Genomic DNA, 14,567 nt, shown 5'->3' on the forward strand with positions numbered 1-14,567 from the left:
GTTGCTGTGGTTATCTGCCCCTCTTGGTCTGAGTGCCACTCACTGCCCTTGGAGAGGTACCTAGCTGCTGTTGCCATCTTGGGGACATGCAGCCTGAGCTATCTCATGCACCCGGCCCGATAGCCTCTGACAATCTCTGCTGTCACTTAAAAGTGCTTGTCCATTCACTGTGCCATTTAATACCCGTAACGGGGAAGGAAGGGCCCTACCCATGTTCATGCTTTTAAAAGTGCTTTTGTCTCCAGGCAATGAGATAGGGATGCTCTCTCTGGGGATGGTCCTTCCTGGAGATACCCTTCCCTCATCTCTGCTATTGGCAGAGGTGAGTTGTATCTTCCAGGAGCAGGTGACCCTGACTTCCTCATTTTTTACCTAGAATTTGTTATTCAGGAGGACTTCCAGTGAGTGATTTTGACCAAGTCACTTACTATCCTTTCAGGAGCATGTCTCCATGTTTTAATCAGGTCTTGAAAACATTAAAAAAAAAAAAAAAAAAAAAAAAAACTGGCTACAAACAATCCATCATGGAATGTAGCAAGAGTTGGCATGAAATGCAAACCAATCACTTTAGCTGTCTGGGATTCTCTTTGGTGAAAGACTGGGTGGGGAAGGGAGGAGATTTGCTGAAGCAAATCTTGTGTTATCTAGCATCTCCATTAGACCTGCTTTCTACATCCTTGGTCTTTGAAGACACTCCCCAGTGGCCTGGTTTTTACCAATAAAGTCTCATTGTTGGGAGGTGATGAACACTCTGTCAGTGGTGATATTTAAGGGGAGACCATGGCTTCTGTGAAGGGAAGACCTGTGATGGGTGAGATTGAAATAGATACCTTGGTGTCTGGTTTCCTGGGCAAAAAAAAAAAAAAGCCAGCTGTGGGGGCAGGTGGGTGTGCGCTGCGTGTGTGCTGGGAGTTTGTGGGGGAGACAGGAGTCTCTGTTGGTATTTTCTAATATCTGAAGGATTTACCTGTGCCAATGGTGGAAGATGCAGAGTTATTCATGTTTGCATCCTTGCCTTTCCCCCTGGTTTTAAGGCCCTTCCGATCAGAGCCCTCTGATGCCTGCCTGAATACCCAGGGTTCACCACAGGACCCAGCATGAAATGGTGGCAGCTTCAGTAAAATTCTGAACTGATTTGTTCTGCATGGCCCCCCCAAAAGCAAGGCCAGGAACAGGGCTTGAATTTGGGGAGGTGGGGGGGTGCAGATTTGATATAATGGAGGAATGCTTTCTGACAGCCACTGCAACAGGTTTGGTGTGGGTGGAGTGGAGCTCCCCATCACTGGGAGTGTGCAAGCAGGAGCTTAGTAGGAGGTGAAACTAAGAGGCTGGATTGTTGGAGAGTTGACACCTAACTCAGTTCTAAATCATAGGATGAGAACCTGGTTTTCATATTCCCCTTCCCCCAATTCTATATAGCTTTCCCCGCTCCCCTATACCACTTCCCCAAATGGACAAATGCCACTTTGGGGTTATCTGTGCTACTGAGGGCTCTTCTGGGCTGGGAAAGAAGGGCCAAGAGTAGTATTTTATTAGCAGACTCGGTGACTCAGTGGCCAGTGTGGCAATCCTGCCCCACCCCCATCCTCCCATCCCTGAGTTCTGCAGCAGGTACTTGAGTCATAAAATCACAGCTCCCAAAAAAAAAAAAAAAAAAAAATCACAGCTCCCTGGCAGTGCTGGCTCAGGGGCAGCTCTCACATTACAGAGGGAACACTGAGGGCCCTGCAGAGAAGAGACTAGACCAGGATTATCAAAGCCAGGGTTAGAACCCAGATCCATCTCCCAGTCACTGGCTGCCTTAAACTAAGAGAGAAGTGTGGTGAAGCCGTGAAGGGCCAAGTGCAGGGCTCTGACCACTGCAGGTGCTCATTTCCTGATTGAGTGAAGGTTTTTCCGGAACCATGATGGGGCTGGCAGATCACCCCTTCTCGTACATTTTCAAGATGTCCCAACTTGCCTTGATGAGTAGATGCACCGTGAACCCTGGAACTCAGGCCAGGGGAACAGCCAGTTGCCCTTCGTTGTATTCCAAACTCCTCCTCGTGGCTGTGGAACCCCCTGTGAGCAGCCCTCACTCCTCTGCTTCCATGTCCTGCTCCAGAACGGCTGGGGTCTTCCTGTTCCCCCGGGAGTCCCATCAGTTCAGTCCTACCTCAGGGCCTTTGCACTGGCTGTCTTCTGCCCAGGTCACTGCATGACTGTCTTTCAACTATTCAGTCTCCTCTCGGAGGCCTTTTCTGACCATACCATCTGGAGAACTTTCCTGTCCTGTTGTATTTTTTATAGCCCTTCTCATTAGCTAAATTCTCAGATGTACTTTTCTGTTTAGGTGATGGTCTGCCCCAGAAGAATGTCAGACCCTTGGGAACAGGAACTCTGTCTATCTTCCTCAGTGTTTGTCCCAGCATTGAGCACAGTGCCTGGAGTGTAGTAGGTGCTCAGTAAATATTTGTTGAATGAATGAATCATTAATGGGATTTCAGCCCTCCCGAGCTCTGCTCCTTCCTCTTGGCAAGAAGCCCTGCTTTTTTGCTTCACTGTGAGTCCTCAGTGCTTCCTCAGGCCTCCTCTGTGCCCACCTGTGCTAAGTGCAGCTATTCCCTGCTCTGGAGGCTCCGTGGTCTCGAGGAGCTGGCTCCAGGGCTGATCGCCGGGGGCAGGGGATGCTCACCACAGTCCCCCTCGTTACTTCCAGGGCTTGGGAGCCAGAGACTGAGGATTTCAGCCCTGGATCCCCTCAAGGACCTGGCTGGGTGTCTCTCTTCTCTTCTGAAGATCTTATTCCCACTCAGTGGAAAATAGGATCAGAAACTCTCAGACTGTCAAGGATGCAAGGGTTTAAGTTAACACAGATTGAAAGTGCTTTGTAAACTAACTTGTGACTTGCCTGTTAGTCCTTGTCACTCATTTTATGTGACACATGCAACAGTTGCCAACACCGTGATATGTGGCAGACTGCTCTGGGGCATCCAGGAAGGCTTCTTACAGTGGGGACTTGGCTTCAGTTTATTGGTGGATCACCTGTGTGTGTCAGACTCTGCCACACACGTGTCAATCCCTGGTCCCTGCCTTTGAGGAAATGAGACTAGGGGGATGACAGTGCACAGTGATCCACACAGTGACGGGGGAGGAAGCATGGGGAACTGAGGAGGCCTGGAAGTGAGGGTGTGAGGGTTTGGCAGCTAAATCATCCTGGTGTCAGGGAAGGCTTCGTGGAAGGGGTGACAGTCAATTTGGATATTGAAAGATGAACTGGTGTTACTGAGTCCATCAGGAACCTTCAGGTACAGGGACCAGCATAGAGGCATGAGATTTGGGTGGGAGGGAAAGTCTGACAGCAGGACCTCTGGGCTACTAACCTGCGTTCAGGTCCCAGTGTGCTGAGAGATGAGGGAGACAGAAAATGCTGTATCCAGGCAGGGAGGGACTGGCTTGCCTATGCCCTTTACAGGGGTTGTTGGTGGAGATTTGAGAGTTGGGAAAGGAGCCTGGTGCAGGCAGTTTCTTGGCCTGTACCACTTCTGGAACCTCCTGGGTGTGGAGCTGCTGCTGGCAGTTTCGAGGGGTTGGGGCTAGGAGTCTCAGTCTCCTCATCTGTAAAATGAGCAAATGCATGATGACAATATCTGCCCAGGTTATGGTACAGACTCAAGGAAGCTGAAGCCGCACACCCTTTGGACAAATTGACAGAAGCAAGGAATGTGAATTCATTTTACTATTAGAGCAGATCTAGAGGCCAGAAGGCTCACTCTGCATCTGCTTCCTATGTGACCTTGGGCATGACTCTCCCTCTTAGGGCCTCAGCCTCATCTGTACAGTAAGGAGGGCTGCATAAGGCAGCCCACCTGGGTTCATTCCAGCTCTGCTGCAGAAGTGTGATTCTGATCATGCCCCGGACTGCTGTGAGATCCAGGGGCCAGCCTCCTCCTCATTCATGTCCTCAACTTGTCCTTGTGAAAATGGGCACCTGTCCTGCTTGGGGCCCAGGTACATGCCTGAGAAAACCTAGCTCCCCACACTTGCTCATGTACCGTGATAAGGGCCTATTTTGAGGACTCCTTGGTGGTGACATACCCGCAAGCTAGTGGTGTTGCCATGGCAACCCCTCCCACTTCAGTAGCTATTCTTTTAAAGTGTCAGAAGATGGGGGTAATGAAAGCAGAGCTTTGGGGTCCTCAGCAGTCACCTCCAGGGTCCTAGTTGCAGTTTCAAAGTCTCAGGAACATGGCGTTCTAAGAGCCCCACTTCCTTGACCTCACTTCCCAGGACCCTACCCTACTGCATGAAAACCAATACTTGAAAATCCAGGCCTCTGGAGTGGCCCAAGGAGGGGCTTGTAGTCTCTTTAGGGGGATCTTCTGTGGATAAAAATTCATTAGTCAATCTAAGTTGTCAAGACCTCAGATTTCAACTAATCTAACCCAAACCCTTAATTAATGCCATTGGGAAACAGACCTAGAGAGGAGAGGAGGAGAAGGCGCAAAGTTCCAGTATATCTGTGGACACTTAGGATGCCTGGCTTCCTGCCACGATGCTCTGTGGGGGGCCCTGAGGACCAACTGAGGAATCCAGAGTCCGTGCAGGTCCTGATGGGCCAGCCAGGAGCTTCCCAGCCGGTATACCCACCACAGCAGTGTGTGTCTGCTTCCGATTTGGGTCAGATGTCCCAGTGGGCCCTGATTTAAGGACTCTTAATTTTCTTTAAGGTTACCTGATTAAACACCTAACCCTTAAAGGGGAGATTATTAGTCTTTCCAGAGAAGAAATCACCAGCATATTGGGATCAGGTGGACTGCTGGTGCGTTGCCTCAGAGCCCTTACACCGACTGAAGTTGGTGAAGGGCATGGGATGAGTGGACAGCAGTCTCCCCTGCTGTCAGGGTGGAGCCTGGTCAGTCATCTGTGTTCTTGGGACTCCTCGGCCTGGCATTTCCAGCCCTCTGTGGCTCCCCCTGCACTAGCCTCACCCATTCACATGGCCTGCTTGAACTACTTGCAGTGAAGTCCTTAATCTTGTGCACGTTCTCCCTTCCAGTCCTTTGCCAGTGCTGTCTGCTGGACTCCAGGACCTGGGTTCCCGGCCCTGTGCCTCCCTTCTGTCAGCCTGGCAAACTCACTCATCCTCTACCTCTCACCGGACGCATCGCTGAGGGCACCCTGCAGGCCAGTTGGGTACCTCTCGTGGGCTCCTCAGCCATGACCTACCCTCTATGCCTGATTGTTCACAGCCCTGTCTCCCCCCAGCCATAGCTGAGGTGGGCAGCCCCAGGGCAGAGCTCTGCCCCCCACAGAAGCCCAAGAAGCAGAGGAGAGGCAGGGTCTGGCAGTTCCTGTCCTAGGGCAGCACCTAGCCTGGCCTGTAAAGGCTACTTGGAAAGTACTTGCTGAATGAATGTTAATGTTCAGCCTCCACCCTTCTCTCTGCCTCCCTCTAGAATCTTGCACTTTTGCCCCTGGCCTTGAAGATGTGGCATTTATATGGCACTTTGCCTGGCTTCCTGGACCTCAAGGGGTCTCCTGGGAGTCAGAATGTCCATCTCTCAGCCTCGATGCAGACTCTTGCCCAGCCCTTTGCAGAAGCTTGGGACAACTTCCTCACTGTCCACTTGGAGGCTGCTGGACCAGGGCAGAGCTTTGGTTTGGCTGGGCCCGCGTGTGGCATGCTTGAAGCTGGGGAATGTGAGCAGGATGATGTCCCGACTCAGTAGCCCCTAGCAGCTGTCCACATCTCTGCGACCTCTCTGGCACCTTTCTAGCTCTCTAACAGACATGCCACATGCTGTTTGTCCATTGTCCGTAGGTTGTTTGGATTCCTCCCAACAACTGCTACATCCCAGCAAAGGAGGATGCTGAGTCTTATATGGGGAAATGACTTTCAGGGTCTCACCATAAATGATAGAGCCAGGGTTTGAATCCTAAGTGTACTGACGCCAGTGCCTCTGCTCCAAGACAGGACAGGGGTTATTATACCCATTTGTCAGGCGAGGAAACCCAGGCTTACTTGGTAATTATCCCACATTCACACAGGTCTTGACTTTTATGACGCTTCTGTCTATTGTTTAATTCTCACAAGAATCTAGCGAGGTGGGTATTAGCCCCGCTGTACAGATGAGGAAACTGAGACTTGCATAGGAAGTGAATCACCAAGGCTACAACTCCTACAAGTTGGAGGCCAGGTTCTCTGGATGGCCATCCTCCTGTCTTCCTTAGTTTCTCTAGGCTGGTGAGCCCCTTCCCAGGATGCCAGTAGCAAAGGAGAGTAGGGGAGGCAGTGTGGGCCACCCAGAGGCCTGACCTGGGAATGTCCTGTGTGCTACTACCTCCATGTGGAGGGAAGTCAGCCTTGCTCAGGGCTCCCTCTCCTCAGGGCTGAGGATCGTCTTGTCTCTCCCTCTAGCTTATTGCCCCAAATTTTGTTTCCTCATAGCTCTCATCACTGCCTGACATTACATCCTACATTTATGTGTGGGTGCCTTGTCTCTCCCTCAGCAGAATCTCAGCCCCCCAACAGGTGAGACTCGACCTGCTGTGTTCTCTGCTATTTCCCCAGGGGCTGATAACAGTAGTGGGCACCTCATACATGCTCCGTGCTCATCCCTCCCCACCCACCTCCTCCAGGAAGCCACTTTTGGCCACTTGAGCCCTGTCCTCATTGTCTGTTTTGGGTTAATGTGAACCCCGGTTCCTGGGTCGTTGAACATTCTGGCCTCTGGCCTGCCTCTCTGTAACTCCCTCTGAGTCTCTGTTCTGGCCAGTGCCCCCACCCCAGTGCCCACTTTGCTCCTTTTTGCCTCCCAGATCTTGTCTTCTGGGCCCTGCTGAGGCCTCACCACCTCCTTGGAGCCTCCCCTGCTGCTGCCCCCGCTCTGTTCCCTCTGCTCTAAACACACAACCTCGTGGTCAGACACGTCTTGAAACATTGTGGTTGCTCATCAGTCCCCTCTCACTCTGGTCAGCGGTAGATGCCATGATGAGAGCTAATCACCTAACAGGTGTCAGTCACACAACAGGTGCCAAATGGACCTTATATGCATTTTTTTTTAATCTTCCCAACCACCCTGAGAGGTATTCTTATCCTCACTTTATGTATTTTGTTTTGTTTGGCTGCACTGGGTGTTCACTGTGGCATGTGAGCTTTCTCTAATTGTGGCATGCAGGCTTAGTTGCCCTGTGGCAGGTGGAATCTCAGTTCTCCGACCTATGCCCTTGCATTGGAAGGCAGATTCTTAGCCACTGGACCTCCAGGGAAGTCCCCTTATCCTCACTTTAGAGATGAGAAACTAAAGCTGAGAGAAGTGAAGTGACTTGCCCCTGGTCACAGAGCCATGCAGGGGCAGGGCTGGCCCAACGCCCTTTCTCAGATTATGGGGACTAGGGCTCAGACCCTGCCCTCTCAGACCAGTATGAGAGGAAACCCTGGTTTCATCAGTCCTGGGTGCGGCCTGGTCAATTTGCTATCAGATGTTGGGCAAAGAAGCGTTCCACACCCAGCCTGGGCCAGGGACCAGGGGTGTTTGGCTCTACTGCTGTGGGTAGCTTCAGCTTAGCTCTTGTAGTAGCTTCTCAATCTGTGGGAGCATGTGGGTGGGGGTTCACATTGCTTGCATAGCCAGTCTACAGGAGAATGGCCCCATGAAACTTGGGACATGGTTGAGGCAGAGAGGCAGCCCTCCCTTCCCCGGGGTGTATTCCTGAGATCGGGATGTGGACTGGCTGGTGTAGTGAGGACCAGCCCTCAGGAGCTTGGCATCATGGAAATGGTGAGGGACTCAAAGCTAGGACACCTGCCTTGAGTCCTGCCTCTCTCCTCTAGACCATGACCTCAAAGCAAGTGGTTTAACATCTTTTGGCCTCACTTTGCCTCAGTTTCCATCTCTGTGAAATGAGGCTACCCCTCCCTACCTGTCTACCTTCCCAGAGAATGCTGTGGGACAGGGAAGCCCCATATAGACATGGGGACAGGGGGCTTTTCTCTGGAGGTAAGAGAGCTTCTCTGGGCTTCTCTCTCACAGCTGCACTCCCTCTGCCCTCCCAAATCCAGGAACAAAGGAGCTGTGTAAAATAAATGGTGAAATCAGTGGTGCCCTGGAGCACTATTTGGATTGGTTACTGAAAACTTCTCTTCAGAGAACAAGTCAGGTTACTCTATCGCCGTCTCATCTTCCTTCATGAAAAAAAGACATCTGTAGGAAATGGGTTCTGTTCTTATGGCGAGGTTAGGGGGGGACTCATGCTCAGAGAAGGAAAGAAAGGCTCACTCCACCACCCGTTACTCCATCTCTGGGGTCCTCAGTGATAAGCCTGGAGGCCTTCCTGTCTGGCAACTCAGTTGCAACTTGAGTATCCTGGCCTTCAGCTGCCTCTGGGACTTATAGGTTTGTTCATTCATGCAATCAACCTCTATGAGCTCCTCTCGTCAGTGTGACTGGGCTCTGGGCACATGAATGAATCAAGTACCCACCTTGGAACTTAAGAGATGCTGCCTGAGGAGGATGGCCAAGGAAGCAGATACTGGCTTCAATGGATTGGTGCTGAGAGAGCGTGCAGAGTGCAGTGTGCCGGCAGAGGCTGGGGAGGGGTAGCAAGGGAGCAGGTTGGAGCTGAGATTTGGCCAAATGTTGAGGCTCCCTGCCAGCCCCACCTAGACTGTGGGACAGTTGGGCTGGGTATGAAGGTGGTGGCAGTGGTGGCATCTGATTGCAGCATTGGCATCCACACCAGCCACCACTGAGGCAGAAGAAATTCTGACAGCTGAGTGGTGAGGGCTGGACCTGGGGATGCCCGGCTGAAGCCTTGCTTCCCATTTGCCAAGCAACTGTACCAGGGCTATTGCAAGGTGGTGAGCATCTAGGTGGTGTCTTCAGGAGGGTGGGCACTGGGTTCCAAGCAGTCAAAGAGATCATAGAAGTCATCCTCCCCACCACCATTTTATATATGGGGAAACCAAAGCCCAGAGAGGTAAAGCAACTTGGCCAAGAGGACACAGGAGTCAGTGATGCAACCGGGACCAGAACCCCCAGGCCTGCCACCACTTAATTTACTGCACAAGATGCCTGCCCCTCACCTGCCCCTCTGGAGGAAAATAAGCCATGCATTTTCTCCTTTCCCCTCCCAGCCTTCCCCCACTTTCTTTTGGGGAGAAGAGAGAAGGAACTTGGGGAGACCAGCACAGGAGCAGAATGCTGGCTTAGAAGTTAGACTTGAATTGAATCCAACTTTGCCACCCTCTGGTCAAGTGACCTTGGCTATATCACTTCCTCAAGTCTTTCTCACCATCAAAATGGCAATGATGATGCCAAACTCACAGGGCTGGTGAGAAACCAGAGTTCCTGAGGAAGTACATTGGAGGCTCTGAAGCTGCCTGTCACCCAGCCCTGCAGAGAGAGCCGAGGTGGAGGATGGGGGCCTGAGGAATAGCCAGAGCAGAGATCTGCTCTTCCTTTTGCTCAGCAAACCTTGCTGAGTGTTGACTCTGGGCCAGACTCTGAGAGGCCATGGGCTGGATCAGACTCAGGCCCTTGGGCAGCTCCTAATGTGATGAGAGTGGGCTTGTAATCAGCAGTTGGTACAAGGTGAGGGGCTGTGGGAGCCTAAAAGGAAGACTGCCTTCCTCTCTTATTTCTCTCTTTTACTGGCCTCTCCCACCTTCATCTGCTGACAGGTTCTCTCCAAGATGGGTGGGGGCTGGTGAGACGGCTCCAGACAGTTCCACGCTTGCATGGGCCTTAGAGTCAGTAATCCCAGAGAAGGAAAGCCCACCTCTCTGAAGGCTTACCTATATGGGTTTTGAAGGACAAGCTGCTTTATTTCATTGTCAGGGGGTCATCATGTGGACAAGGCAGGCAGCAGCTTTCTAGGCAAGGGAGCAATGACTGGATACTCCTTAGATCCACAGGGGCTTCCACTGGGCCTATGGTTCAGCATCATGGAGGGGCCAGCTCCTGGGGCTGGGCTCTGTGGTCAACCAGGTCGGGATGGTCTGGCCAAGAGGCAGCCGAGTGGTCTCGGGCCTGAGGGACTCAGGATGGCCTCCCGGCCTCCCCGCTCACCAGGCAGCCCCATGCTGTGCCACCCAAGGAACATCAGCCCGTCCTCAGTGGACTTTGCATTTCCTACTTGGTTGCAGAGCGGGCTGCGGGCAGTAGTTGGGATGGGGCAGGGAGGATAGATTGAGGAGGCTGGAACAAGCCTGGCTCTGGGGCTGTGGGAACCTTTCAGGCCTCTTTTCTGTGTGGATAATCCACTGGACAAAATGTTTTGCATTTTCTGCACCCTGACTTTATCTAATTGCAAGAGACCTGCAATAGCAGATGGATTTGGATTCGGAAACAAGGAAGAATTTCTCAGTTGTTTCAGTGGGGGATATGTAACCAACATGGACTTACTGTGTGCACCCCACCCCAAAGCAGGAGAGCTCCGTGTCGTGAGTGCAGCCAGTTGGTTGGCCCTGACCCAACAGCAGAGGCTAGACAATGAGTCCTTTCCTCAAGCACTCGTCACGGTCCTGTTCACAGTAGGAAGTGGTCAAATGAGATTATGTCTGATGCCCTTTTTTCCATCCCCCTTTTTTTCCAGCCCAGTAGAAAGTGGAGACCCCCAGCTCCTCCTTGCACACTCCCTACCCCAAACTTACCCTACCTGAGACTTTGGACTGAGCAGATCTCAGTTCAGTAAATCCACGCTGGGGCCCTGCATTTCTAAACAGCTCCCAGGGTGCACTCTGAGGTGCTGGAGAACATTCTATCCTCTCTGCAGCCAAGGCGCCTTGCCTGCTGCAGACCAAGGGCAAGGACTCACCTGCCATGACCCCTGCTTGCCTTCATTCCACACAGCTTAGGAGGGAGAGCCAGCAGCTAGGGGTCCCTTGGACAGAGGATTCAGGCCTGTGCTTGGCCTCACTTCCCTCCCTCCTGTACTCACCCAGGACCCTCTCCTCACTTCTGAGCACAGACCAGCCTTGGACTTGCTGTGTCCCATGGGTAGAGCCCTTTGTATTTGGCATCTGCTGTGCCCTGAATCCAGGTCCCAGCCCTGGCTGGGTAGCCCTGGGCAACTCAGTGCTCCTCTTCTCAGCCTCTCCAGGGGTCCAGATGGGCTGTACCAGAGGACCCCAGAGGGCTCTCAGGCTCCAGGATGGGGTGCTGAGAAAGGGTGGAGGTGGAAAGGGCTGTGATGGTGGGTCTATATGTTGAGGGCAGAGGAAGTCATGGCCAGACCTCTGGAGTTCCTGTGTGGCCCAGCCTCTTCATTTGTTTTGGTGAGTTCACACACCGCCACCTCCACCCTGGGTATGGCTGCTCCTGAGTACCCAGTATGTGCCGTGTCTTGGATATGACAGTACACCCTTGAGGTCATGCCTACATAGTGAGTGGAACCAGGGTCTGCACTGGGATCTTACTCTTCTGCCATACCCCTGGCTTCCTTCTCCCTGTGCTCCATGAGACCAGGGGAGGGGAACAGGACTGCGGAGTCTGCCTTGAGTCCTGCTGGTTCTCTGTGCCTCCTAAAAGTCAGAGTGATTGTTAACTTTCAGCAGATGAGTGCCATGTCCCTTTCTAAACCCCACTGTGACTTTGTTGCTCTGCAGATTTTAAAGAAATACAAAGGCTTGCGTGTAAACCCCTAAACCCTTCTCCCTCCCACTTCTGCTATAGGCCAGGGTGAAAGGTCATGAGACCCTCCAGGACAAGATTGTGGCTCAGTCAGGGGCCTTGCAGAGTGGGTCGTGTGAAGGAATTTGACCAGCACAGTCAGTGAAGATGTGTTGAGCAAAGAGCATGCAGTTGGGACTCAGCACATGTAGGGTTTGAAGGGGCGCAGTCCTCTGGCCCAGCTTCCAGAAGGAGAGAGTGTGTGTCAGGAATCTCACCCATACTCCTCCAGAGCGCTGCCTCTCCTGTAGTCACCAGGCTTTCTCGTCCCTCTGTCCATTAGCCACTGGAATCCAGGGCATCACCCTGGGGGCACAGCCACAGAACCAGTTAACTGGGTACATCCTGTCTGAACTTATAGGCTTGGCACTTGTTTGGTAGCAAACATAATTACAGCTTTCAGTGTCCCAGGTTGCCCAAAACTCAGTGGCCACTGGGTCCTCTAGGAAAGCAGAGGTTCCTGCCCAGTTCATCTCTGAGCCCTGGGCTTTGGGCGCTGAGGTGAAGCTCAAAGTGTGAATTCCCCTGAAGGTGGTATTGATGGTGTTGGGGTAGGGCAAGAGGGCTCAGTTCCCAGAGAGGGTATTAGTCCTGGAGATAAAGCGGGGAGGGGTGGGTCAAGGATTGGGGGTGCTCAAAGTACACTTGGAGAAAAAAAAACATTGCAAACTGGATGTTGGCCCTCTGTCCCTGGCCTCACAGACCCAGATAGCAAAGGTTAAATATTTGTACTAGATCCAGATAAAGGAAAAGATAGGGGTTTGACCGGAGTAGAGGTGAGGAATGAGAATTGGAAACTATGGCAAGCCTCCCCCTCACCTCTTTGGATACCCTATTCAGTCTCCAAAATGACTGTTTGTTGGAGGGGACATCATTCCCACTGGGTATATATAGAAACTGGGGCAGAGGGAAGTGCAGCATGTAAGCAGCCCAGAATTACAAAACTGTGACAGGGCCGGGATGTAAGCCCAGATCGGTCTGATTCTTTGATCGTGCCCCTCTCATGACTAGGAAGATGTCTGTGGGGAGGTGGGCTGGTGTGGGGTACTCTGCAGCTGCAGGGAAGGGCGGACAGGCTGACATCTGTCTTATGTCTGTCACAGGCACTGGCTCCAGCATCCTCTCCGCCCTCCAGGACCTGTTTTCTGTCACTTGGCTCAATAGGTCCAAGGTAGAGAAGCAACTCCAAGTCATCTCGGTGCTACAGTGGGTCCTGTCTTTCCTCGTGCTGGGTAAGCTGGGGCTTAGAGGGTTAGGGCAGGCGGGGATGTTAGAGAGCTGAGGGGTCCTTTTTGGTTCCCTATCAAGTGCTGTACCCCAGGCAGGCTTGGGGACTCAGTGAGATTCAGTGGGAGGTGGTGGTATGGTTCCCATTTCACAGATAGAAAGCTGAAGCCTCAGAGAAGGTGAGTAACTTGTCCAAAGTCACACAGATTTGAGTCCAGGTCTACAAGAAACCCCCTCTGCCCCGCCCCCCCCACCACAAAGCATGTGCTGTTCCCACATGCCACCCTGCCTCCCAACAAACATTTTCCTATAGGTATGTTGCATTGTCTTAGGTTGGTCTGGTCCTGGGATTAATCCCAACTCGACTACACATAAGCTCTGTGACTTTACACAGGTTCCTTGAACCCCTTAAAAATCAGTTTACTCACTTTGGATATGAGGAAAAGGCTGCCACACAAGCCATACAGGGCCTGGGCCGGAGGGGGGTGGTCCCCAACCTACGGGAGCTGCTAGTGGGACATACCCTCCAAGCTCCCCCACCCCACCCTCACCCACCCTCTGTTGAACACCTCCCCCAGCTGCTTCCGCAGCCCGCTCAAAGCGTCTCCTTTCCTATCTTGACACTGCCCACGTTAGTGCTTGAGTTGCTTCTTCTGCAGGTCCAGGTTGGTGCCCCTGTCCCCTGGGTTGCCATCCAGACCAGGGTCAGGGCACCATGGGTTGTCCAGGAGGAGGAAGGGCCCCTGTCTGAGCCAGGCCCTGCTCCCCAAGCAGTCTCGCCTCTTCCCCAGGGCCAGGTGTCCCCAGTGTAATAAGTGGCTTCCCCAACATGTCAGGACAGACACACCTGCTGCTGAGCCTCACAGAGTACATTCCAGTGCCTGAATGAGTCCCTCTGGGTGGCCCACTCTTTGGGGTTGTTCAGGTCGATGGGGATTATCAGGAGTTATCATGTCAGTGCTGAGCCGTCCTCCCAGGAGGCTTGGGGGCCTCTGAGACCACGTTTCCAGGGCAGCAACTGCCCCTCCCTCCCTTGGCAGGGCAGAGGGATGGAATGGGGGTGCTAGTTATTGAGCCCCTTCAGTAGATGTGAGCTCAGTCCTTGGGTCAGGAAGATCCCTTGGAGAAGGAAATAGCAACCCACTCCAATATTCTTTCCTGAAAAATCCCAAGGACAGAGGAGACTCTCAGGCTACAGTCCAAGGGGTTGCAAAGAGTCAGACATGACTGAGTGTGTGCACATTCACACACACGCATGCATGTGTGCACACACACACAGTGGACCAGGCACTTTCCTCGACTTTCCACTTCATAGGTGAGAAAATGGAGACTCATAGAGGCTCAATGACACTCAGAGATGGTGAAGCTCATTAAGTGGCAGAGTTAAAAATTAAACAGAAGCCTGGAGTGCTCACCAGGGAGCTCGAAATCAGCGTGCCTAATCTGAAATGGCTAGTCTTCACCTTAAGGCCCAAGAGTGGGCTTTGGGGGGCTATGAGCCCCTAAAACTAGGTACAAAATTACATGTGAGAGTATATTCACATTTTTCTGGATGAAGGGCAGTTGCTGTCCTCAGATTATTACAGAGACATATGGACCACTATCTCCTGGAGTTTGCTCAAATTCATGTCCGTTGAGCCGCTGATGCTGTCGCATCCTCTGCTGCCCTCTTCTCTTTTTGCCTTC

General features: G+C 52.4%; 1 protein-coding gene across 1 annotated transcript in view; it reads left to right on the top strand.

The window, feature by feature from the left end:
- The window catches only part of DGAT2 (diacylglycerol O-acyltransferase 2), a 34,137-nt gene that overhangs the window by 1,620 nt on the left and 17,950 nt on the right, over positions 1-14,567 (top strand). Inside the window, exon 2 of the mRNA XM_061150633.1 lies at positions 12,758-12,886. Coding sequence (XP_061006616.1) covers positions 12,758-12,886 — 129 coding nt within the window. The remainder of the gene's footprint in view (positions 1-12,757; positions 12,887-14,567) is intronic.

The sequence above is a fragment of the Dama dama genome, chromosome 1, assembly GCF_033118175.1.
Source record: "Dama dama isolate Ldn47 chromosome 1, ASM3311817v1, whole genome shotgun sequence".
Classification (NCBI taxonomy): Eukaryota; Metazoa; Chordata; class Mammalia; order Artiodactyla; family Cervidae; genus Dama; species Dama dama.